General features: G+C 38.3%; 1 protein-coding gene across 4 annotated transcripts in view; it reads right to left on the bottom strand.

Moving 5' to 3' along the window:
- mmp17a (matrix metallopeptidase 17a) overlaps positions 1–27,992 on the bottom strand; it is a 109,593-nt gene that overhangs the window by 78,672 nt on the left and 2,929 nt on the right. Inside the window, exons 2-3 of one of the 4 annotated variants that reach the window (XM_079585316.1) lie at positions 12,002–12,490; positions 9,752–9,865 (exon numbers count right to left, since the gene is read on the bottom strand). In XM_079585316.1, coding sequence (XP_079441442.1) covers positions 9,752–9,829 — 78 coding nt within the window. In that variant the 5' untranslated portion in view covers positions 9,830–9,865; positions 12,002–12,490. Of the gene's footprint in view, positions 1–9,751; positions 10,439–11,869; positions 11,982–12,001; positions 12,491–27,992 lie in introns of those variants that run through there. The other 3 variants (XM_079585314.1, XM_079585315.1, XM_079585312.1) reach the window with 3 other exon arrangements.

The raw sequence follows: 27,992 nt of genomic DNA, 5'->3' as shown, positions 1-27,992 counted from the left end.
ACCGTAAGAGCTCTTATCACTTAATCACGAGTCTGCACATTACAGAGTTATGGCTTTAAGCTTAATGCACATTTCAAGGGACACAACCCTGAAATGTAATGCAAAGACATATGAAATATTAGGCACTGGCCTCAGGTAATGAAGGACAGGAGCGGTGGAACAAATCTGTTGACTGAAAAACATCATGTAAACAGAAACTGGCATGTGGGGGACGTGATGCAAAAAGGGAGACAGTGGTTTGAAGGCGGAATATTATTAATGGAGATTGTGTGGGTAAAAGTACTCTGAGAGAGAGAGAGAGAGAGAGAGAGAGAGAGAGAGAGAGAGGGCAGAGGATTGCTGGTGTCAAGCGCGTGACATCTTCTCATTCGCAAGTGGATAATCAAATGCGCGGTTGAGCCACAAATGAAACATCTGTCAAGAAAAATCCAGAGGCATCAATGTGAAGATTATCAAGGGTTCTAAGTCAGATAAATAACTTCCCTTTATGCAGGTGTCCAATGATTACCGCTTTAGACTTGACGTTTTGAAAAGACTGCTGAGCCAACACTTTAGGGGAAAAGTTAACTTAGCATACTTAATTCTGTTAACATGAGCTTTAATGAAACGTCATAACGGCACCCTGCATGTATATAGCTTACAAAGAGAGAAACAGCATTGGACGTTTCTGATTTTTCACAATTTAAATGTAGAATACCCAATTGTTTTTCTGAGGTATGTAATAAATTACATTTTGCTTTTCATGATGCCAATGGATGGGTTAGATAAGGTTCTCTTTTCAAAGAGGGGCCACAACTGTCTTCACTGCTTAATAAGATCATTAAAATTCTACAAGAGACTTTTAGCCTGCTGTCATGAGAAAAGAAACTAATCAACATTCATGATACATGTGAGTTGAGGATGGATACAAGTTGAATGCAAAGATTAGAATTTATACTTCAAAGTATTTAATATCAAAGAATGTTGATGCAAAAAAAAACTATTGCTACTCTGACTAAACATGCAAAATCAGTCAATCAATATACTATCTATCAATCAGCCAACCAATCAATGTAATCAACCAATAAGTTTGTTGAGAAACGCAGGAATACATTTAATTACCCTTGTCTTTAAAGAGCAACAGGATCAGATTGCACTAGTGTTCATTCAGAGGAGCACATTGACAGCTTATTAAACATATAGACTATAATTTTGCCAGAAGCAAACTCCTTGGACTGCAAAGTCTGTAACTCTAAAATATAAGCTGTTTTTTTTCCACCCAAGCCCATTATAATTAAATTTCAAAAGACAGCATAACAAGCGCATCAGCGTTCCAAAAGCATGATCATCACAACTGTACTAATCTAAAGTACTTACAATTCAACATGTCTATCTCACGCCTTAAATACTGTATAATTGTTGTACACTTTTCACAGAGGAAAAGGCAAATGAAAAACTACTTTGTAGTAGCATTCAAATCTGCAGAGGAATGAACAAGAGATGTGCCCCATTATAATGAGAACAATGGATCCCTGCATGCTTTTTGTGGTGGTTATTTTGATTCATAACAGTGACTTAAACCTTTTAATTCTGTTAACCCAAACAGTTTGTTATTTTCAGTTGTTACACCCAACCAGTGAATGTCTCTCTGCATTACTAGTGAGTCATTGAATCATCAGATCAACAAGCACTCAACAGAATGCTGAATCGTTAACAATCAAAAGAGCTATTTATTAAAATGGCACGTCTACAGATCTCTCTCTCTCTCTCTTCATTTATATGTGCATGTTCCAGACAAACTAGTAGTAACTCTTTCTGTAGGTTACATCATTACGCCATTAGGTGCCGACAAATGACCTGCTTTAGGAAACAATTAGTCAACCGATTCGAAAACACTGATTAACACTGAGTCATTGAATCATTCACTCATACGATTCATTCACGAACTAAACAAATCTCTATCCTCCATTTTGTCAAATTCTTGGAATTATAATTTAAGCTATAGAAAAATGCAACAATAGCTTAAATAAATGCATTTTAAGTCAATAATGTCCATTCATAATTTTTATAATGTATAGTCAGCTGTCATTTTAATTGACTCAACAACATGCCCCCTTTCCTTCAGTCACTGTCAGTCAGTAGATCCTCGTTCAAAAACAGATGCGCCAGTTCGTTTAGTTTGTTCATGATCCAAGATGTCAAAACTATGTTTCAAACTAATGCTTCCTTCAAAGCCCACAGTCAAATCTTATCTTTCTGTGCTATATAGCCTACAATATATATATATATATATATATATATATATATATATATATATATATATATATATATATATATATATATATATATATTTAAACTATCTCAGGAATAAAAATCTAAGATAGTGAATGAGAAGGGTTCATATTTGTTCATGACAAGCTGCGCTTGGCTTTGTGATGGAGAAATGTCACAGCAACAGATGACTAGCAATTGCTCCATCTGCTTGGCGGCTGTCCTTGCTAATAATTAAACCAAAATACAAATGCAAACAATAGCTTGGATAAACAAACATTGTCAAATGAATCACACAGGGAACAACAAAATAGCCATTGCTATAGCCTATTTAAATCAGGTGTAAGTTAAACACAGACTTGTCAATCATCTGACTTCTTCAGTGGAAAGATACAGAAGAAGAGTGACACTGTTTTCTATTCCAAACAAAGATTAAGTTCTTGGTGCAAGCAATACTCGGGACCTAAAATGCATAGTCAGAGACCTTTCTGAAAGTTTCTTAATGTTATGCACTGCTGGAGTTTGATTTAGTTGAGAAGAGAAAGGAAAAGAGAGAGACCATGTTCAATCTGTGTTCTTTAGTAAGACAAAAAGGTTGCATAGATAACAGCAAAAGCTTACAGGAACTGAACAGTTGCACATAAAGACTGAAAAGCAAAAGAGGACATCAAACAGGAGGGCACACCGTGTGGATTATTCTGCTGCAATGTGAAATTCCAGGCAACAAATCAATGACAAAGCAGCCATATTCATTTGAATCTAAATCCCGTTGCTCCTGGGGAAACAGTCTAGAATCCCTCTTATATCAGATATACATCTATCCTAATATAAAATTCTAAATCTGAGCTTTAAATGCAGCACATCGCACATATTTTCAAAAACTCATCTTGGTTCGCTTCATATTTTCCATGCACAGCATTTTCATCCTGAAGCACAGAGAGCCAAATCCGCAGCTGCAGTAGAGGCCTAATGGGCATTCCCGTTGGACAGGTTAAGATTAGTGTAAAAAACACAAACAAACAGACAGAAATGTCAGCTGGGCATTAATTAATCTCTTCCTGTGGCCGAATGGGCGTTGAGATGGAGCGAGCAAAAGAGAATTGAGTGCTAAAGCAAACAGCTCAAGGACAAAGGGATGTTTTGCGGCATAGAAAATAAATCGAAACTGCCCTATGAAAGTAAAAAACAACCACAATAAAAACTTAGAGACAGATCGTCTACCCTCTATGATCAATAATATGGCCACTCTGCCCATGTCAACAAATGAGAAAACTGCATCATTTTAGATAATTCAGAAGATAAGCATCACATAAGAAATTGCTTCTTTATTATATTACTGGGAGATACTTCATTATGTGCCCCATAAAGTCAAGGGGTTGGAAAAGTGTTTTGAAAAGGTTTAAGGTTTTAAAGTACTGCACTAATTCTGTTTTTAACTTCAGCTGACCCTTATCTGGAGACCATCTTGCCAAAACCTCTATTAAACACATTTAAACGGCATACATATCTAAATTAATAGGACTGTATTTTTTTTAATCAAGATATAACAATTATGTTAGGAAGTCTAAATGATTTAAAACAAAATGAATCTCTACAAAAACTGGTTATATAAATGCATTGAATTTTTTGCAAACTGCAACTGACGTGACTTTCCTGTTCGGATGACATCACCAATCGCTTTTCCTTTAACTTCTCCCCTCCAAACAAGTCACATATCACTTTTAACAATCTAATCGATTGCTGATGGATAAAATATTCATGAAATACACCACATTACAGCAGTGAAACAGGCTGTGAACATTCCTGTTGTCTTGGAAGAACCGAAAGGCCTTTTTTAACAGATGATGTTGTCGTCTCCACTTTGTGAACTCACATCGGGACTCAAATTAAAAAGTTTGAGACTAAAACCCCCAGGATGCTCTGGTTGGATTGCCATTTTTTCCAACCGCAAAACATCTCTTCTGCCATTCACATTTTGTCCATGATGTTTTTTTTTAAACACCTTATCTTAAAACCCCTCGCTCTCATCTTTTCAATTAGATTTTTTTTGGACACACAGCAGTTTGAAAGAAAGTATTGTTATCAACCTGTCAAGGCTTTTTTCAGTATAGTGACACTTCTAATGTTACTAAGAGAGAGAACAGCGAGAGAAGACATACTGGCAGTAAAGGAAGAAAATACCTCATGACAATGGACCCGACACAACGAGATTGAGGTTGGGAATGATGTGTAATTTAAGTGGTAGAACAAAAAGCCAAAGCTTACCACAGACCTAATTTTATTAATAAAAGTGCAACTAAACGACTTTCTACCCTATTTTTTATTTGTCATTATTTTATCATTTATTAAATTATATGATATTTTATGTAATTTTAAATTTAGTGACTACCGTAATTTATTTTTTTACAGTACAACATTAACTATAAAACTCATTACAATTCAGAAAGAACAAAACACAGACCACACCTCAATATTTAACCGAGTCACTTTGGATTCAGAGCGTTTTACTTAATTGCTGTCATTTATGAGCCCTTTTCATGCTCCTTCTATCTTGATGAGATTGTGTATTTCAATCAAAGAAAGGAAATTAAAATGGCTTGAGCATGTCAGCTTGAAGCAGATTCGATCAGACACGTTTGTCTTCGCAACACCGGCTTAGAGATGATGGGGGGAGGGGGTGTCAGACAGCCTCCTGATTTATGGTTGCTTGGACCTCTTCCATTCTCCTCTTTATGTCACCCTGTAGCTCACCTCTGATAACAGGTCTAGAGGCTGGTACATTACATCTGGAACAATTGTTCAAAGCGGGAAGGATACCTAGCATGATAGCAGTGAAGGGCCAGCAAAGCTATTGTTGTTGCATCAACTGCCGAAAGGCATGTGATATATTCAAAGAATCCCATCACAATTATATTAAAGCAATGTACTTAACCTCAGAGTCTCAGGGAGACTGTGTGGTTAGTGTATTGTAAGTAGCTTTTTAAATGGCAAGCGACAAGGAAGTCATAAAATCAATACTGAAATGTACAGATCTGCACTAGAAGTGAGGAGACCGGGACACATGGGGTCAGAGATCTCATTACGTTGCTAGCTGGTATTTGACCCCTCTTACTGTCACTTTTAAGTCAACATCAAGACTGCAGCTGTCTGATGTCCAGGTCTTCTTCTGACATAAGTGATGTTCTCTCAAACAACATGCATAACTGAAAAATAAGCTGCATTTTCATAATAAAAAATAACGAATGAAAATGAAAAATATATATTTTCACAATTCTTGTATCTTTAAATTTCCTTGACGCATAAGCTATTATACTAGCAATTTTATCTGAAAAAAGTAAAGATCCCTAATAATTATGAAAAAGTTAAATTATGACACAACACATCCTATTTATTGCAGACTTTATCTGCTTCAGACCTCTGATTGAAAAAAATCAGCTTGAATAAAAAAAAATAGGATATTAAAAATGATATTACCTGCATTAAGCAAGCTTTACATTGATTGTGTGAAAAGCTAATTGTTTGAAAGATTAATTCAATCCGCTAAATGAAGCTCTCACTGATTGCCGTTGATTAATAATCTAATTAATCATATTAAACTGCAGGCATATTTGTTAAATTCTGAACATTAAGTATGATGAATGGAGAGGCAATGTGCTATGACCACAGATTCAGTTCCACTTTTTGAGGAAAACCTGAGGCTCGTATTAATCTATAAAACTGTAGATTATTATCAGGGTCTGTTCAAGAGAGTTGCTCTTCGATCTGAATGTATTTAATATATATACTTTTTTTTTTTTCTCGACGTGTGGCTCATAAAATGTTGACCAGTACAATCTTGTGAAACAAAACGGCTGGTTATCTGATTAAACTGCAGGGCAATTTTGGAGGCAATCTTGCATACTGAAATCTGATAAGCCGATTGCAGTGATTTGAGATTGCAGACATGCAAATTGGGTGCAGATAAGTCCATATTTTGCATATGTGATGCTTTTGAATATTTAAAACAGAGGAACATCAAGAAAAGCAACCAAGAGGCCCTTTTCTTATCTAGCCTTGTGTAATATCTTTAGCTGCCACTTCAGCCAGAGTCATCGAGTGGAGGTGTAATCGCATTCTGGGCGCACGCTACAATTCCTCATAGGATTCTTATGGGATAAGCACAGATTGTTTCCATTTTGAGTATACTGTGAGATTTGTATGCATGTGCATCGAATGTGTGGTGCCTAACTGTGCTCTGGCTCTACAGAAGCAAGAGGGTGTTACAAGCCTGAGATGTAACAAACAGGCTCGCCACAGGGAATGCGGGGAAACTAATGCGTCTTGGGAATTAATGGTAAAGTCCGCGCCATTCACCACACCACATCCCGAAACACACGCCGCAATTTCAGCCGCCGATGTCGCATCATTACCAGAACTCATCAGCGGGGCGATGCCTGTGAGTGAGACATAAATACATGACGAAATAAATTTGCATTCGTTTCGCACACATTCCTTTTACAGTGAACATAATGGCCTGGAGGTTAGAATGCGGCCACAAAGCGAACAGCATTAATTAATAATAATTAATAGCACACCAATTAACCTAATCTAATATTAGGCCTAATGCTTTGAGAAAGCTTGTGGGGTTAAAAGCATTTTAGCGGCTCGACTAATTGCTGTTATATAGCCTCCTTAGTGTGACACTAATCAGAAGAAGGTGCATAAAAATCGAGGAAAAAGCAAGCGGGGAGGTGGGCGCTGGGAGGAGATGGGTGAGGAGGTGGCTAATTATATCAGTTTTGGCAAAGAGTCTGAAAGGAAGGAAGGAACATCTACTAATTCAAACCATTATTACCTTTTCCCTCCTTGCCGTGGCCATTCACATTTCTTTTATATGCTAGCCATCAACCTGCTTCTGTAAGGTTGCTCTAAGCTCGTTAAAACAGCACTGGCCCTGTCACTTGCTTACGGATTATTTTATTCCCGGTGCTGTGTGAGGCTGACAGGATCATTGGCAGTGTGCCGACCCCCATCTTATACTGTGCTGGTGTGGTGCTCGTCCCACTCTGCAGACAAAGCATCTGGGACCGTTTGTTACCATCCTAACACACCTCTTTTTTTGTCCTGCGAGTTACACATTTAGAAAGGCAGGCTGGCTGGCTCTGGTCACAGTGCTCTTGAAGCGATACAATTATTTTCAATAATGAACCAGCGGCTGGAGCTACATTTATTATATCACTGACACATACTGGCCACCCTAATTAAAACTTCAGTGTACAACAGTTTTAATTAATTAGAAGTTTTCCAGTTAAAGTCATAAGGAACAGTGCACAAATTAAGATGCCTGGCCAGTGTTGTCTGTCGCTTCGTTTGAAAATATCGCATAAAAAAGAGCAGTGTGTACTTTTTTTCCCGTTGAATAGATACAGTAATTACAGCTAACCCCAGGAGTCTCAATTAAAAAACAGTATCAAACTGTATCAATCTCAGATTGCATCTTATGCAATTCCTGAGATTAGTATGATCCAAATCCAGCTTTCCCAACAAAGTGGCGGTCAAGATATATAGATGTATAAAATGTTTTATGCAAATGTATAAAAGCACACAAAATATTCAGCTAAATAGTAATAGTGAGCTAACCCCGCATGCCACAAAAAATTATTGCGTTCACAAAGCAACCAACACAACAAGAGACTTCAACTTAATTTGCCTGTACCATTTGAACTGAATGACTTCATGCATAAACTGTCTGATTTCATTCCCTGAGGGTCTGAACTACAAAACAGACTTTAGCTACAAATGTTTCCTGGGAACCAAAGAGCTTCCTATCAAAGTCTGGAACCATTAGAAGCAGTGAAGCAACAACACTATCTATGGTGGCAGAATCCCAAATAGGCACAAATGAAGATATGTTTCAGTCCAGGCTAAATATGCTGATGAGCTTGTAATAGCAGAAACTCTCCTGCAGAGAGAGGTTTCACAAGTCTGAGGCTTTGAAGACATGGTAGAACGGCCGGCTGATCAAAGCTTCCGGTCGCAGACACTGAATTTCATGGTTTTCTTCAAGGGAGACTTGCGCCAGTCTCCCGTTGCAGTTTAACAAAACAATTACAGTGTCAGTGAGCGGGAGCTTAGAGATATCAGGCAGCGCAGAGAAACGGAGATATTCTCATTTTTAAAACAAAATTCTGGCTCATGTAATAGAGTGAAATTCATTGGCTTGAAATGTGGGTCACTCAGCTGGGTCTGGAATCATCTGTGTTTATCATGATGTCATATTTCTGACTAACTCTCCATATTGGTGGCAAGCGTGTATAAACAAACAGAGGCCACTAGTGCCTTTTTAGGCTCCACTCGGAGACTCGGTATACAAGCGTGTCCTCATTACGTCCAACAGCACATCTGGAAAATTGCTCTGAAATGAATTACACCAATATAGAAGTATCGAACAATGTTTTTACAAGTTAAAAATATTGGCACGCAACTCACCCTGCACCGCTTGTGCCTTTGAATACCTCAAATCATGTGGCTTATTGAAGAAAGCTGTACTATTACTATTATTAGGGTTTTTAGCATCTGGCGGATAATTAAATAAGGAAAAAAACGTGTATATTAACAAAGCGACTTGAGGGTTGGTTCTTTTGACTTGTGCTAGTAAGCAACTTCCTGCAACCACTCAAAACACCCTACAAAATATACAGCAATGCACTAAAAACCATTTAGAAAACATTAGCAACCACATACCAATGACCTGGCAACTAAATGGAACAGCCTAGCACCATAAAGACGAGTTTTTCACAGATACGTTTAAAATGCCCTATTAAAGCTCTCTACCCATAAAAAACATTCCACTTATTCACAAGACATGGAACATTGTGGTGTCCAACTGTACAGAATTGGGCTTCTGGACATTTTGACACAATTTCTTTTAACAATTACAAACCATTGCACTGTCCCCAAAACCTTTTGCCGAACAAATCAACCTTTAAGAAATGGCACTATAAGAGTGTGTTTCAGGGACAGTGACAGTGAGTAAAACCACAATATTTGAAGTTCACAGAAATAAATCTGAACTTAATGTCAAAGGCAATGCAACAGATGGCTGAAAGATGCTCTTTCAAGACCTTTTCTCTCCTCAGTGTGACAACCATTTAGAAACTACAAACTACTTTCTTACTCATCACTCTGCATTACTTCAATAATTTGAAATTCCATAGTTAAGGACTATTAAATGTTAAAGAACAAAACCTGTTTAAATCTTTGTAACACAAATAAATAAAAACAGAAGATACAAAAAAGAAATCTTTCTAAAAAAAATTATTTGATAAATTTTACAAATCTCATAGCTCAAGGTGGTCAAGGTGGTCAAGGTTTGGAACCTGATTTTTTGGAGGCTCTTCAGTGAAGGGATTGGGGATTGTGTGGTCTTGTGGTGTCATTAATCTGCATTTTCATTTCCTACAACTAAAGATGCATTAGTCACATGGCATTTACAGCTCAGGTGATTGGCTTAAAAACAAACCTGGATGTGGAACTGAACGCTTCCCGAAAAAAGGATGGCAGATCTCAAATCGCATGTCCGGAGCTGATCAACCATCATAGATGAATGACAATGTGAATGGTCAACTTTCACCAGCTGAAATGAAAGAGAAAAGATTAAGACAACAAAAGCGAGAGAGCAAGAAAGAAATACAGACAAATGTTTTAGTAGGACACTTGTAGCATGAAACGGAGATGATTTCGTTCCAGCAGTGTTCAAAACCATCCCAGGCACCCTTGGACAGTCACGTGACTACAAGAATAATTTTTTTATGATTTGGCAGTTACAACTGCTGCCTATTTCCTTTTAAGAATGGTGTTTAGCTGTGCACTTCTCTAAAGAAGATTATGTCCCAGGGAGGACTGGGGTGTAAGTGAGAGGGGCAGATTTACGGCACGCTCCATCCTACCCTTTTAGAGCCACAACCAGCAAGAGAAGAGACAGATATTTCTGCAAATCATCTCAGGTTTCTAATCACACACCTTGCCAGAAGTGACACCCACAATTTAGGGACATTGATCAGCCACACATCAAAGTTGGAGATTTTAACTTCAAGTGCGTCGATGATGTCACTATTTTTCATTCAGTGAGGCTTATTCTTATAGTAGAGGGCTGAGCTCTGCCTGCGTGACCTAACAATTTTTAAAGTAATATGGGTCTCAGTTACCCCCTTTCCATTCCAAGAGTGCTGGATTTCAAAACCAGCCAGTGTTACTAATGACATAATACTGACTGTTACCACTTAACCTGCCCACAAATAAATACACCATTTATATTTTGAGAACACATTCTAACATCCAAATTCATTCACACTACTGTTCAAAAGTTTGGGGTTGGGTTTTTTAAGGTTAAAAAGAAAAAGAGTATATTATGCTCACAAAGGCTACATTTATTTGATCAAAAATAAAGTAAAATCAGTAATATTGTTCAATTTCAAATCATTCAAAAATACTTTTAATAACTTAATTTAATATAATTTATTGCTGTGATGACAAAGCCGAATTTTCAACAACATTTTCAGCAACACTTTAGTGTCACATTAACCTTGCTCAAGAACAAATTTGTATGCTCAAGAAACATTTCTAATTATTATTAGTGTTAAAGCTGCTTAAGTTGACCTGCGTAATATTTTGGGGGAAACTGTGATAAAAAAAAATTCCGGATTTTTTGATGAATAGAAAGAACCAAAGAACTGCATTTAATTGAAACACAATTTTTTTTTGTAACAATGTAAATGACTTTACGTCACTTTTGATCAATGTAATGCAATCTTAGCATTCATTTCTGTAAAAAAAGAATAATATATATTTACGCCTCAAACTATTCAACGTCTTTATGCTATTACAGGCTGTTTTTAACAAAACAAGTATTTTGTTATTAAAGCAGATGAGGAAAATAAAGTGGTTGGAGCAGCTGTACTTTGCCAATACTTAAGTACAAAACAATACGTTGCCAAGGCAAAATTCAGTGTTTGTATTTGGCTTTTCTAGTTTAAAGTTACGGTTAGATCCATTTTTTTTCTTGGAATTTCAATTTATTTTAATTCTACTTCCTTTCATTGAAATTTGCGATTCTGCATCCTGTCCCCTTATTTCAAATTCAGGAGTTTAATTGTTATTTAACATGCATTTTCTGTTCAGTTCTGTGCACAACCCTGGGTGGAAGTGCATGGAAAGGTCCAGATCTGGTACTCTTGTTGTGGAAAAAGGGCAACAGAGTCTCAGTGTGGGTGGTATACAGAGTTGAAAGGTTGAAAGATCCCTCAGTGGGAAGCTCTCAACATGCCATGCCCGGTTTGTGTGAAACTAGACAAAGGCCAGTCACCGTGCCAGATTAGTGAGCTTTCCCATTCAACACCCAGAGGATAACACTCTGTATGAAATATGCACCTATACTTAGAAAATTACCCTTCCTATTTTTAAAGGGTTTCAAAAGGGTTACTGGTTTAGGCAAAGAGATAAAACATTCTGTCGATATCGCAAGTGCATCTGGTGGCTTTACTGGAGCTTTAAAAATATCAATCCTAATCACTTTAACCATTAGTGCACATGGATCTACCGACGGATTAATGTAGACAAATGGAGAGGCATTGACATTCACATTTCTCATTTTAACTGGATTATCTCTCTTGCTTCAATGACTTGCTGAGGCCACCACTCCCACTCTGTACAGTACATTGGACATTTTCAGTTTCTTCCCCCCCCCCTTCAGTGTCAGAAACACTTTGCTGACCTTCCCTGAGTAATAGAGGCCTGAGAGAGCATAACTGTCCTCTCTGGAGTCTTCTCAGCTCCTCTGGGCTTTCTTTTCCTTGTGTCCAGACGTCCTTCGTTTTCTCCCTAAATCCATTTTGCTAATGGGTTTAGGCTCAGATGCTTCTCATGCGTAGTTCTATGTGAATGAGTGACAAGTTTAGGGTGCGCCAGCCTCTTTGCATCCATACTGACATTGGATCTATAAGGAAAGCGTGCAGGAGGGAATTCTGATTTATGGATCCCTATGGGCTAACAGCTAACCCTTTCAAAGTACTCCATTAATTAGCCACTGGATCTTTGCAGGAAAGGGCTTGGTGCTTTTCCCTTGATTACTGAGTCACTGTCTCCTTCGTGATTAAAAAATAGGCAAAGGGAAAAGGGCCTTGGTTCTGTCTCATCTTTAGCAAGCTCCCATGTTCAACAATCCGTTTGGCATGCAGAATGTGCTCATATTTGTGCATAAAACCTGTGTGGAAACAAAAAGCATGATTCAATGACAAGTTCAAACTTAGAGTGTAGAATAAAACCATACGTTTTATTTTTATAAAACCATAAAGCCATTTGCAGGGGAAAAAAAACACAACTGCTAGCCTTTGAAGTAGAAATGTTGTTGAATAAAACACCAAAAGGACTTTTCGGACAAACATGTGCATACAACCCTATTGAATTCTATGGTTTTATACACAGCATTCAGGTGAGTGTTAACACAATGCCAAGTAGGAAAGACATCAGAAATGATCTTAGAGAAGCTGTTGCTGCCATCAATCTGAGAAAGGTTATACGCCCATTTCCAAATAATTTGAAGTCCATTATTCTACAGTAAGGAAGATTATTCACAAGGGGAAAACATTCAAGACAGTCGGCAATCTTCACAGGAGTTGACATCCCAGCAAATTTACCCCAAGGTCAGAGAAATCGCAAAACACCCAAGAACTACACCTCAGACCCTACAGGCCTCATGTTAAATGTTAAAGTTCATGGCAGTACAATTAGAAAAAGATGGGACAAGTATAGCATGTTTGGAAGAGTTGCCAGGAGAAAGCTTCTTCTCTATAAAAATAACATGGCAGCATGGCCTAGGTTTGCAAAGTTGCATCTGAACAAACCTCAAGACTCCTGGAACAATGTCCTTTGGAAAGACAAGACCAAATTGTTTGGCCATGTACACAGCGCCAAGTTAGGCGAAAACTAAACAGCACATCAGCACAAACACCTCATACCAACTGCCCATCACGCTGATGGGGGGTTGATGATTTTTGGCTTGTTTTGCAGGACCTGCTGGGCACCTTGCTGTCATTGAGTCAACCACAAAATCCCTCTGTATACCAAAGTATTCTAGAGTCAAATGTGTGGCCATCTGTCTAACAGCTAAAGCTTGGCTGAAATTAGGCCATGCAATAGGACAATGATCCCAAGCACACCAGCAAATCTACAACAGAATAGCTGAAAAGGAAAAGAACCAAGGCGTTGCACTGGCCCAGTCAAAGTACAGACCTCAACCTGACTGAAATGATGCGGTGGGACCTTAAAAGTGCTGTAAATAAACAAATGCCTGCAAACCTCAATGAGGTGAAGCAACATTGTAAAGAAGAACAGGCCAAAATTCCTCCAGAACGATGCGACTGATAATCTCATAGGACACGATTCTTTCAACTTATTGCTGCTAAAAGTGGCTTTACAAGCAATTGGATCATAGAGTGTACTTAGTTTGTCACCTGTGACTTTTCCATTTTGGCCTAGTTTTTGGTAAATAAATAATGACATGGTGTAATATGTCATGTGTTATCATTCATCTGAGGTTTTATCTACCTAATTTTAAGACCTGCTAACAACCAGATAATTTATTATGTTTTTTTTATTTTTATTATTATTTTGCTGCCTTAAGTTAAACTACTTTAAATTATTTTTTTCACATCAATCTACACTCCATACACTGTAATGGCAAAGCTAAAAACAGATCTGACAACTGTGCAAATGTATTAAAGGAAAAACTGAAATAAGTACATTGCGGGGTGATTTTTTGCAAATTTCAAGTGGGTTTTAATGCGTCTTTCACTGAGGAGAGGCTTGAGTCTGGCCACTCTGCCATAAAGCTCAGATCAGTGGAGTGGTTGCAGTGATGTTTGTCCTTCTGTAAATGTCTCCCATCTCCATATATGATCATGGAGCTCAACCAGAGTTCTACATGCAGTTCTTTTGACCTCATGGCTTTTTGCTCTGATATGCATTTCCAGCTGTTATACAGTACCTTTTATTGAGAGATGTGTGCCTTTCCAAATCATACCCATTCAATTGAATTTGCAACAGGTTAACTCCACTTTACAAATTGGAATGTTCCCTGAGCTAAATTTCAAGTGTCTTGTAATTATTATTATTTTTTAATGAATTTGCAGTTATCACAAATCTTTTTTTATGCTTTGTTATTATGGTGTATGGAGTATAGATTAATGTGAAAAAAGTATTTTAACATAAGGCAGCAAGATAAAACGTGAATAAATGAAGTGAAATTATATATATGGCCAATCTTCACTGACTTTACATTCCATCAGTAAGAACAGAATGTGAAGGTTGAATTACTAGAGCAATAGCACAGCTGTACATAAAATATTGCAATCCACACAACTCAATAGGAGGATATCAAAGTTTAAAAGGGGACAAATTGTTGGTGCGTGTCTCACTGGCTCATATGTTACCAAGACAGCAAGTCTTTGTGGTGTATCGAGAGCTATGGTATCCAAGGTAAAGTCAGCACATCAACACGTAGGACTAACCACATCCAACAGGAGTGACTGTCGATGCAAGAGGAAGCTGTGGGTGTCTACAAGGGATGTCTGGGTACTAACCCGGATTGCATCCAAAATACATAAAACCACAGCTGCATAACTCACTGCAGAATTAAATGCGCACCTTCACTCAACTGTTTTCACCAAAACTATTCGACGGAGTCAATATTCATAGTCGGGGTGCTATAGCCAAACCTTTGTACACTCGGGTCAATAAATGATTTGAATGGTGCTAACAGCGCAAATCTTGGGCTGTGGACAATGTGAAACATGTTTTATTCTCTGAGTCCACCTTCACTGTCTTTCCCACATCCGTGGGAGTTATGGTGTGGAGAAGCCCCAAAGAGGCTTCATGCCCGGACTGTTGCTACCCAGAGTGAAGAACAAGGGTGGATCAGTGATGGTTTGGGCTGCAATATCATGGCATTCCCTACTGTGCTTGATGGTCGATTCACTGCCAAAGACTACCGAATCATTCAGAAGGATCATGTGCACAGAAAGGTTCAATCTTTGTACCCTGAAGGGGGTGCCATGTATCAGTATGATAAGTCACCACAGAAAAACCTGTGACAGAATGGTTTGAAGAACAATAAAGTGAAGTTGAACTTCTCCCATGGCCTGCACAATCACCAGATTGGGGCATTTAGGAGGAGCAAATCAGAAAACGTTTTCCTCCACCAGCATCAGTGACCTGGCCACTGTTCTGGAAGAGGAAAGGCTCAAAATACCTCTGGCCACTGTGAAGGACATGTATCTGTCATTCCCAAGACAAATTGACGCTGTATTGGCTGCAAAAGGAGGCCCTACACCATACAAATGAATGAGTGTGGCCTAAAACCAGGTTTTTCAGTTTAATTGTCCAATCAGTAAAAAAAGAAATAACTAAGTGACCCGACAATATGTCTAATTTCAAAGTCACATAAAAAGTATCCAACATGTATCCAATAATTAATAAATGAGAACCAGTGTCACATTTCTTTAACCCACCACACATATACAGGAACATGGTGCCCTGAATTAAACATGCCACATGTGGTGCTCTGTTCCACCCCAGATTTTGTGTGTAGTGAGATAACACCAATGAGAAATGAAGAGAAGCAGAAGATCTGTCAACGCTTGGCAAGCGCTTTCCTCAGACTCTGACTGTACCATTTGAGATGCCATGTAATTTTCCACATGAAAAGAGAGAGCAGATACAGATATTCCCTTGCCAGGCGCCTAGTTTTAGATGAGGCATTCCTTCCCATATGTTATTTTAAGAGTACAAAGATGGGATATTAAGTAATGCCATCCCAAAGAAGTCATCATACAACTTCAGAATGACAAGAAATCTGTCTGACAAAAAACAAAAATTGTTAGTGAATCAATCATCCAGATTGGTTACACGGTTCACTCTTTCCAATTCCCATTGTGACATCACGTTCACACACTGTCCAGCGGGTTTTCTAGTGCCAGATGCCTAACAAGACAGCTGCATTTGACTTATGCCTTTTGCCGGTTTATTTCTGTTATCATTTACTCTCTTTAAACAGGCTTTCATGACACTCAAAAAGAGAAGGTTAGCGTCTGGCACAGCCACTAGAGTCACACATGCCAGTATTGTTACTCGCTGAGCTCTAATTTGATCATTTTCATCAGAGCGCCATGGGATGCAAACAGATGGCTTCAGTGGCATATTTAATGATGGTTTCATAAACAAGCCTTCTTGAGAAGTGGTCCAATTTAAAACATCACTGTGCTGAATATGAGCAATGTTACTCTGCCCGGCCGCACACTTCTGATGTTGCTCCTGTGCAGATATGAAAAAAAATTGTAGATTAAAACATGGGGAAATGCTTTTTTGAATCAGAGCTAAAAGAATGTCAGCATTTCAAGTCCAACCGCATGTGTACTAACTTTTTAAAACCGAAGCTTTGACCAATTATATAGATAAATGTGCAGCGCTGTTTAATTTAGAAGATCAGAACCATATCTTAAAACATATGGAGGCCATTAATATTTTTCTTGTGTTCGCAATCTTGACAAAACAATTTTCATAATGTACCGTAATATATGTATTCATATAAATTTTATTTGTTTACATAACAAATGTGTGTATTAATATATAATGATACGGTGAGCAAATGCAAAATATACTCCACCCAAAAATATAATAAAGATAAACAAATAAACTAGGAGGAGAACAACAAGAAAAAAAGAGAAAACAAGCAGAAAATCTGATCCATGAACAATTTCATATTTCAGTGATGTAATAAAAACCTAGGGGGCCAAATTGACCCATTAATATCATACACAAAGGACAGGGAGCACTTCTTTTGAAGTGAATGAAAACCACCCACCTTAATCAAAAGGGAATCTACTGACATTTTCTTGGACGGATATCTTTTAATCTGCACCCAAAGGCAAGGGGCCATTGAGCCATATCCAGCAAATTAATGATGAACAATTTGGAAAATGGGCTGTGTGGTCGGTGAATAGGATTATGCTGGCAGCTTTGTCAAGAGCAGCTATACATCAAATTAAGGAACAGTGACGCGGCGGAAAAAGCACAGAAAAATTATGGTGACTTACTTGACCATGCTGAACAAAAACATCATCAAAACTCAAAGAGATAATCTGGGTGGGGCCGAGGAAATAACATTGCTAAATCATAGACCTGTAAAGCAACAACAATTTTGTCAATTGAAATCATATTTCTAATTGTTCAGTTTTAATAATGCAGCTCGATGGTCCTCAAAGTGTAGTGCTCTTCATCTGACAGCGAAAAGCATCGCTGCTCTTCACATTCATCAACTTGAGAGAGGAGCACTCAGAGTAATAATCACCACTGTAGTAAACACCTGAACATATTTAACCACTCACAAAACAAAAAAACTCATTACACAACATCACATAACTACAATCAAAGTAAACAAAAATCTGATTTACAACAAAGTGGCATATTTTCAATTACTGAATTGACTTTTTAGCTTGTGGAATCTACCAATTGCATTGCAGGTGGAAAAAGAAGAGAAAGCTTAGCCATCAAATTCAAGAAAGAAAATAAAGAATAAGATGCAATATAAAAGCTATTTGCTCTCTGATTTTAAAACTACCTCCACAATTAAAGCAGTCTGGTAAATCAATAGGATCAGATGAGAGGATCTGGCTTAAATCCAATGCAACTGAGGACTATCATTACCGAGTGTGAAAGAGAGGATTGATTACTTGTCATTGTCATAATGTCTCCATAGAATTCAAAGAAGCTGATAACACAGTCCCCTTTTGCTCTATAATAAATGGGATTATTTTTCAAATGCACAGTGTGAATATCTGCGTAAACATGCCAACATTTGCCTGAGCCTGAAAATAAGTGACTGAAATCCAACCACAGCATGGCTGACAATGGCTAATTGCATTCCTGCAGAACCTCCAATGGCCATCTGAATCTTGAGCCATCATTTAAAAACTTAATCAAATGCATGGCTGAAGTACATCGAGTGACTTGAGAATTGCCAATAATGCTGCCAAAAATACTCACTACAACTCTCTCCCCTTATGGCCAATATCCATCTATCCGTTACCAAAACTGATATGCATTACTGGGACATCAGCTCTCTTTCAGGACCAGTTTAATAGCCTCTGTTCTCTCAGGACTGAAAGAGGCAATACGCTCATGCCAATACTCACATTCTGCCCATTATGTTTTGATTGCATTAACAATTGAAATAGAAATAAAATAAAAAAAGTCCATTGCTTAACACTGGAAAAGGTGATAATGACAGCAAATGCCATATTTCAAGTACATGTGCATATGAGTGACATGGGAATATCTTTATGATATTATTTGAAATGAAATGTCTTTCTATTTTACAAGTGCCTTCGGACTACCAGACTGTTGTAAGAGGAAGGGAAGGAGGGTAATGCAAACAGGTACTTGGAGATGGGTACAGGATGTCATTCACAGTTTTACAGCTTTGATACACATGCATGCAGTTCAAGCAGTTTTACGTCAACTCTTTTCACCGGTAATGAAAGCCAGTTGTCTTATGATTATTTAAATATTGAAATAGCATCTTATTGATGATTAAATGGGATGTAACAATTGCAACAATTTGCATAGGCATTTGTCTCATTCGGGCATTGAAGTCTACTCATGCCTTTGGGTACCTGAATCATTGGGGAAGTAAAGCACAAGGCATCAGTCCCATGATAGAGCACTTAAACTGGGCCGTTCCTTGAGATCTGAGGAAGAGTCTTTATGCCCAATCGCCGCATCCTTTACTCTTTCCTCTTAAGGGAGCAAAGATCCAAAATGCATTCAAGTGTGGCTTGTAAGACAGAAGACAGCGATTCTCTCAAAGGCTGACAGGCCTAAAGAGAGTTCCTATCCTAAGTATCTGGGGATGGTAGCCAAAAAAACTTCACAAAGAGAGCTTGAAACCACCTTAATTTAATGTGTGGTTCTTCTTTTACATGGATGCTACACATGCATGTTAAGGCTTGTATTCAGTCTAACAAAAACCTAAGGGTTAGATTTGAAAGCCAAAGATAGTCCACAAAACAACAAGCCCTCTTGCGTTAATTAGACCCAGCAAACAACAACAAAATTGTACAGCAGAGCTATGAAAATATGTAGCTTTTGTTGTTTGAGTTGAATGCTGAATGAAACTGGGCTTGATGGAATTATATTTTTCCACTGACAACTCACTTTCTGTAAGATAAAAGTACAAGAAGTTTGAGAGTTTTCAGAACATTTTCATTTCAGACTCTTCAGTTGAGTCATGTGCATGTGTGTTGGAGACTAATATGCTGTTAGCTGTTCTTTTTATAGAGAGAGCTGATCCATCTAAGCCTGGTTTAAAAAAAGTCACAAGTGGCTTCACATGCTTCATCCACAGAGCGAAATGCAATTTCCTTTTGGGAGATGTACAGGTTTAGAATGCGGTGAACAATGGGGCTGGTTTGTGGGACGTTGGGCGCAGAGAGACGGCTGTAGAGTTTATTTTGCTGAATGGCGGGGCAGCAAAGCCGCTCAAAAAGCTATGTAAAAAGCGTTAAACAATGGTCAGTCCCAGAGTCCCAATGCATCTCATAGCTACTGTTTTTGTGAGGAAAGAAAATCAGATCAATTTCTCTGCCTACTGGAGTCCATTCCGTCCAATGTGCCAACCTTTAGAAATGAGAAACACCTTTAGAAAAAACATCCAGAGCAGGAAGTCAGATACCGAGGCAACTACAACAATGAAAGACGATGCTTAAAATGTAGCTACATCATATTTTTTGCATGCTTTATCTACATTGCAGATAAAAAATGATTATATAACATCATATTGTAAATTAGTATGTATATATATATATATATATATATAATTTTAACATACAATACAATTAAAAATATTTAATTATAAATGTATCATTGATAACAAGAGACAGACAGACAACACAATCAAATACAGTAGAACAATATACATCTAATAATATTAGTATTCATTAAAATCAAAAGCTAAATATGTAAATAACCATCTATTAATATCAGTATTAGCCTAATTATAGTAAAACATAAATATATGAATCTAATAATATTAGTATTAATGATATAAAAAGCTAATTACCGTACACAAATCAGAACATGCATGATGCATACATGCCACTGCATCACACTTGTATTTAAAGGCTTCAATTGTCCGGACTGTGAGACAGGTGTTAAGGTTCATTCGTGGCAAATTCTTAGCTGCACTCAATACCCGTTCGCACGCGTCTACATGCCTCCAAAAACGTCCACAGCACATGCCAGGGAAACTTCTCTCTGAATGCAAACGCACCACAGGAAAGTCTGGGCTGGATCAAAGTTTCATGCATAGATCCGCCTGCTGTATGTTTAGCCAGAAATACAAGCCACATTTGAGGGGCAGATTCTAATTAAAGACATCGAGGCCTGTTAAACGACAGGCCCTTCCTGCGCTGATATGGCCTTGGCAGCCCCTCTGCAGGGGAACATTAATTTCAGTTTCACTCTGCTTCACTGGTTCCCCTCCGTAACTTATGAACAGCTCCTGAAATGTCTCTCGTTGCCCTATCCGTTTTAACTGTCGCTAGGAGGGCACATTTCAAAACTGCCGTCACACAATAAAGCATTATGAATGAAACCTCGACTCGGTGCCAGTAATACTGTGAAAACAAGAGCCTGTCTGGCTTCAATGTCACAGCTATTTTCCCGTTATCCTTTGCATTAACGTAAAAAGGATTATGCTGTTACAAATTCGATACAGGGTTGACTGGCAGAGAGGCAGTGTTGCTGATTAGCCCTGCCAGTCAACACAAAGTCCTGACCCTTAGTATTAATTTATTTATTTAAAGTAAGGCTTGGGCTTGAGAGGAAATATTAGAACAAAATGAAGGTTAGAGGCAATGTATGCTCAGGGGGAGGTTTGCTTTGGTATGCTGTAGTAGTCTCCTGACAGGAATTAAATGCTGTTAAAGGATTTGTTCAACCAAAAATAGAAATTCTGTCATCGTTTACTCACCCTTATGTCATTTCAACCCCATATGGATTTCTTTCTTCTGTGAAAGAGGACAACAAAAAACAACAACAACTAAAAAGCACTCATAAATTTTTTTTTTTTTTTTTACTTTTAATGAAAACTAAAAAGTAAAACAAATTGATAACTTTTGGTTTAGCCTAACTTAAAATAAAAACTAATACACAACAATAAAATAAATATTTTATATGTAGGGCCTCCTTTTGCTGCCAATACAGCATCAATTTGTCTTGGTAATGACAGATTCAAGTCCTTCACAGTGGCCAGAGGGATTTTGAGCCATTCATATTCCAGAACAAGTCACTGTGATGCTGATGGAGGATACCCCAAAGTGGCTAAAACAATAAAACAATATAAATCTGGTGACTGTGCAGGTCATGGGAGATGTTCAAATTCACTTTCATGTTCATCCAACCATTCTGTCATAAGTCTGGTTGTGTATTGGTGCATTAGCATGCTGATTCATGGCACCCCCCTCAGGGTACAACGTTTGAACCAATAGGTGCACAAAGTCCTCCAGACTGATCTGGTAGTCTTTGGCAGTGAGGCGACCATCAAGCACAGTAGGGAATGCCATGATATAGCAGTCCAAACCATCACTGATCCACCACTGTGCTTCACTCTGGGCAGCAACAGTCTGGGTATGAAGCATCTCTGCATCTCGATGGAATTACATAAGGGTGAGCAATTAATGACATTTAATCTCTTTAGAAAAGGAATCTCACAAAGCAATAGTCTGTCTTATATATTAATGGAAAATACAAGGCAATAAGGTCAAAGGATCAATATTACATTGACATCCCAGACTCTCCAGACACCCATAAGGTTCAGCGCTACAACATAATTAGACAAAATTAAACCATATAGCTTCAAAGAGAACATTATATGATCAGATAGTGTCCCTTCTTCACTAATGTCACAATTAAATTCAACCGCAGTAATCCACTTATGTGTGGCTGGTTTCTGCTGATCTGTCTTTGCAGAGCAGATAGCTCTATTTTTCCTCACAAATCCCTCCATTTAATTTCCACCAATCCACACTCAAATAAGTAAGCAGTATTTATGCATAGGAGGCCTAACATATTTAACAGTCTTGGTCTCGAGCACAAAAAGTGGGGTATAAAAAAATCAAAGCAGTTAGCAGTGTCTGTTTACAGAGCCACAGGAGGCAGAAACCTGCATTATGTTATTCCCCACTGAAAAGTTAGTCTTTTGAAGCCACTTTTCTCTCCACAGCTAGCAAACAGCTGCAAAGGCATGATCAAATATGGCCCCTAACACGTAATCAGGCTAAGCCCCTACGGTCCTCCTCTTCCGATGCTTTAAAATAAAAAATAAATAAGACATTTCAAACAAAAAGCCACGAGTCCAGCTGAGTCCTAGAGGGAATATCCACTCGAATAAACACTCAAATACTAAGAAACAATACACAATGAGCAATTAAATGAAGTGGATTCTGACCACTCCAGTTTCCTTTCTCTCAGGCGTCTACAGAGATGATGGATCAGCCATATGGACACTGATGTCCACGAGGGACGCTGAGAACATCTGAAATCCGACCGCGCATTTGTGCTCATTTGTGTATGAGTGAGAAAAAGATACCGAGAGGGAACAGGAGAGAAAGCTGACAGGGTGTAAGAGAAAAAGAAAATGAAAGAGAAAACATAACGGGAAACATTACTCACACCAGAAATGATTATGTATCTAAGTGCCCTTCAGCGTATATGTGGAAGCCAATTAGGCTGTTATATTCAGTTTGGAACATGGATACATCAGCTTCCCTATGTTAGGAAGATAAAGGAAAACTATTTCTGATAGTGGCAGCGCCCGAAGGTGAGCTCAATGCAATCTCATGGGGGAGATGCATGATTTTGAGACGTCGAACATGCCTCATCACATGCCCTAACAAAATGCCTCTCTCTGAGTGAAATGATACCGCATCTTCCCCAGTTCTCCACCCCATAGAGTAAGGCACATTCACGCTTGTGCAGAGGCAAGAAAGACGAGAACTGATGAGGCCATTATTCTCCCTGATAAAGGGTGGGTGTATGCCACAGGACAAACACAATGGCACACTCTGCAGGTAAATTATGCTCCTCGCCGCATTGTAATCATGTTGCAATCACGTCTCGTCTCAAAAACTACAGTTCGTTTGAGAGATCACTTTGCCCCACTGATCAAATGGTTTACTTTAGTTTTCTTTGTTTCATAAGCAGCTTTGGTGTCTTTTAACACCAGAAGATTTGTAAAGAGTGGTCAACGTGAGTGGACTGTTATTCAGGTCTGTGTGAAAACGGAGGACTTCTACTGTAAAATCAGAACCAGACGCTTTTGAGGTTAAAATGTCAAGGATTCACCTTCGTGACCTCAGCAACAACGTCACTCTTACTTACATTTTTTTTACTACGCGTACAAAACCCAGACCAGCTGAGCTCATATAAAATGCAATAGTCTCATTGCCTTGGGAAATAAAACAAGAGCATTTGTATTTTGTGAAGGTTTTGTGCCTTTTGAGCTTGACATGATTGCCTCTGCGCAGTAATGATGTCTCTTCTTACAGAAACGACTTGCAATAACGTGCACAAACCATAGTAAGGGTAGCTGATCATATAAAAATCAATAAATTATATATTCATTATGGTCACCTGGTGATTATACACACTAATATTGTAAAGACCACCAACATACTTTTTTCTCCAGCCTTATCAGCACTCCTACAAAAAAATGTAATCTGAATTGGACTCCAAGTTTGAGACTTGTGGATGACAAGGTAAAAAAAAAACACACCTGTAAACACAAATTATGCATGATATATTACTGTTCAAAAGTTTGGGGCTTTTATTCAACAAGAACCCATTCAATTGATCAAAACTGACAGTAAAGACATCATTTATACAAAATATATTTCCATCAGTGGTAATAATAAGAAATCTTTCTTGAGCAGCAAATCAGCATATTAGAATGATTTCTGAAGGATCACGTGACACTGAAGACTGGAGTAATGATGCTGAAAATACAGCTTTGCAATCACAGAAAAAAATTTACATATTAAAATAGAAAACATTTCTTTACAAATTTTAATATCTCACAGTATTGTTTTATACTGTATTTTTGATCAAATAAATGTAGCCTTGTTGAGCATGAGACTTCTTACTGACCCCAAACTTTTGAATGGCAGAGTACTGTATATTGAAACCATATTGCTAATCATAGATGATTTCAAGAAGAATTCCATGGTATCTTATGGTACGGAGATTTAATTGTGAATGGTCATTTACTCTATTTTTACATTCAGGTTACCTTAGCACTTAGATACATAATCATTTTTGGTGCAAAATAATGTAATTCTTACTGTACTTCCTAGGTTGTCTATGAAAGCCTGCAGACTGATGAAGGACTCTGGTGGGGGGGGTTTCTCTGACACGAATGCTTATACAACATTCAGGATAACGCTTACTTAACTGCTGCTTTCTTACTGCTGTCATTTTTGTTGTGCATTTATTTAGTTATTAAGAGGAAAGTGCTCAGCACATAATTACATTCATCTCACTCTCAGCAGCCTGTAAAGTGTCAGGATGTTCGTTAACAGTATATTGCTTTAAAGACATTTCCAACTCCTTTTAACTCCTATGCAAAGAACGAAAAAGAACTTCTTGAATCATGTTCAGCCTATTGTGTTACGTACGGTAGTTGCTGGTTTGAAAATTTACTTAAAAGCCACCAGTATCACTAATAACAAGGGTTCCTGAATTCCACATTGTCCCTTCAACAAACATGAAGAAATATTAATTTCAAAATTAATTAAATGCATGAATGTTTCACCAATCATCATTACATATTCGGGTCTTTAGCGACCTGGAACTTGTTACCTTTTGGAGGTTGGAAGGGTTCATTTTGAGCAGATGTTTTATACCACCATCACTGTCCTCGGCAGAGCTCATTCAGCATCTGGCTCATATTCGAGATCTCAAAGCTAACATATTCTCAAAACACTCATTTTCAAAATAAATTTTTTGAACGCTGACACCTTCTTCACCATTATTTGATTGTGTTCAGTACTTGCTCTGCAGTAAATCACTGAGCCATTCTAAGTTTTGCTGGCACATGGTCTAAAAGGGTTGTCCCTATTCTCTTAATGAGTAATCGGTGTGTTTTAGGCGTAGCGTGCAATAAACCAATCAGAGTCTCATCTCCGATTCCCTTTAAAACCCAGTTGCACTCTCGCCATAGCGGATTCACTATTTACAATTTACATTGTAATCCTTTAATTTTTCATATTTGGCATGTTTGTGTGCTGCTGCTGTACACACCCTGTGTGTGTAACAAGCAAAGTGTACGCGTGTTGTGGACCCACCAATAGGCACATATTACTAACGCGCTCTTTAAATAAACAAAATACGGCGCCATTGACTTTAGACTAGGTTTTTGTTGGTCAATGGCACAGCCTATTTCAGTTGCCTCAAAATAGCAACGCGCAGTTTTCTTGTTTTCAGAGCAGCACGCCCATGGGTGCAAATGCATTTGCTTTTTTAAACAATGTGGCGCAGGACGTGAAAATGATAACTGAGTCGGGCTGAAACAAGCAAAAAACACTTGTGTCACGAGTCGTGCCTGGCACTGAGTGTATGATAGGGCCCTATGAGTGAAACGTCGTTTCATCATTGAGTATCAGACATTGCCTGTATGTGGAATAAATGTGAATTGTACTTATTCAGGCCTCAAATATTCAATTACTGTTGTGCAGAAAAAATATACTTACACTGTTACACACCTCGGGTCGTTAGCGACCCTATACAATTTTTACAAAAAATTAAGGAGAAAAAGCATGCATTCTTTTATAAATTAGTTTTTCTTTTGATATTGTTATTATGAAATGATTGAGGAATACTAAGAAGGTTGATGTCTAACTTTAAAAAACGAATGAGGAGGAGGGTAGAGAATTACGTCCCGGGTTACTAAAGACGCGAGGTATGCGTTTAAGGGTTAATATCAGTTTTTCATACTATACATTATGGTCCAAATTCACTTGTAAAACAATTGATTCTAGGTTTTTAGTGTTTTATTAATTAATTGTTTGGACAGAATATATATAAATGGAATATCAGTCATTTAACGGTTATCAGCCAACATAAAAACAAATGTCTCAATATTGGCAAGAAATGTTGATGCATCCCTAATAGAAATTATTCTAAATAGCAAAAAACTTGAGTCTTTCAAGGATAAGTTCAAGTCAAGTCAAGGCAAGTGCACACAACAGGATTTTAAAACGTTGGGCTGAACTGTGCAGTTCACACTACATGACTTGCTCTCTGTGAAATCAGGAGTGTTCAAGTTGTTGAGCTGTTCACACCACACGACACAACGTGATTGATCCGCAACAGGAGGTAACTCACTACACGAGGTGACAACAACTCTGTCAGCCAACGATTCTATCTTGTCTACAAACCACGTTTTATCACGAAGAAATCACGCGATAAAACGAACCGGAAATGACGCAATACAGCACGCGCGCCACTACCCAGCGAAGAAGAACACAAGTGCACAACACGCGAGTCTTTGTTTGAATATGGACGTCAGAAAGAAATTAGTGCTGCAAACTGTTTGCGCGATGATTTGCTCTGAAAAAAAAAAAAAAAAATAATCCCATAGACAGTATATAAACGGTATTTTCCCAGTGACCTCAACCCATGCCTTGCTCTGATTGGATGTAGCTCATGGCATCACATGTGGTTGAGTCGTGCGACAGCTCCAGATATCTAGCATGCTAGATATTTTTCTGGGCTCGGCGACGCGTCCACGAGGCGTCTGCGAGCGTCTTTGATGCGTTGTTGGCTCTTTCATACTAACAGATTGGCGAGCGTTCATCGGCCGCTAATCCCCCGCGATTTGCACGCGATAACAACCCGACCTGTCGGCGAGCTCAACGATTTGCAAATCGGGCTTAAATCGGGCTTAAAATCCTGTAGTGTGAACTAGGCATCACAGAACTTGACTTAAAACTCACCTCAAAGACTCGACTCTACATCAGTGGTCTCAGGACCGAATGTTAGCGAAAACCATGAGACAACAAGCCCACATTAAGTATGCCATTTGGAACAGGGCTTCTCTTTATCTATGCACTGCACTGCATAGGCTACTCCAACGTGGGAGACGTGAGAAATGGAGAGTAATATTACTTTTAAAAAGTCTTTCTCATCCAGTCAGTTCTATTAAACGGAGAATGAAAAGAGCCAATGAAATCTCATGGGTTACCTTCTCCAGTGAGTATCTGCCTGTAGGGCTTTGAAAGAAGGTGCAACAAAGCTTGAGGAACTCGTTCACTCTCTCAGAGTTCAATCCGTCTGAACATGCAGCGCTGAAGAGGGAGTGAAATCAGAGCTAAGCAGCTCGAGCTCAAGAATGTGATCGAACCCTGTTAAATGCTCTTTTCTCTCATTACACAAGAAATCCAAAGAGTACAAGATTGAAAACATCCTCTCAGGACGCTGTGGGAAGTTAATGACAGAAACAACGAAATCAAAAGAAAAGCGAGATATTCCACCTCCCTGTGAATCTGCACACCCCGGAGAGGGAAGCACTTGTTCGTATTAATAAGAGGATAATTAGACAGGCGCAAACTGAAAGTGATTTTTCTGTGATTGGGATTATATTTTTAGCTGGGTGA

The sequence above is a fragment of the Phoxinus phoxinus genome (genome assembly GCF_949152265.1).
Source record: "Phoxinus phoxinus genome assembly, chromosome: 17".
NCBI classification, from domain to species: domain Eukaryota; kingdom Metazoa; phylum Chordata; class Actinopteri; order Cypriniformes; family Leuciscidae; genus Phoxinus; species Phoxinus phoxinus.
The sequence above is the reverse complement of the archived record's forward strand: the minus strand, read 5'-3'. Positions and strand labels throughout refer to the sequence as shown.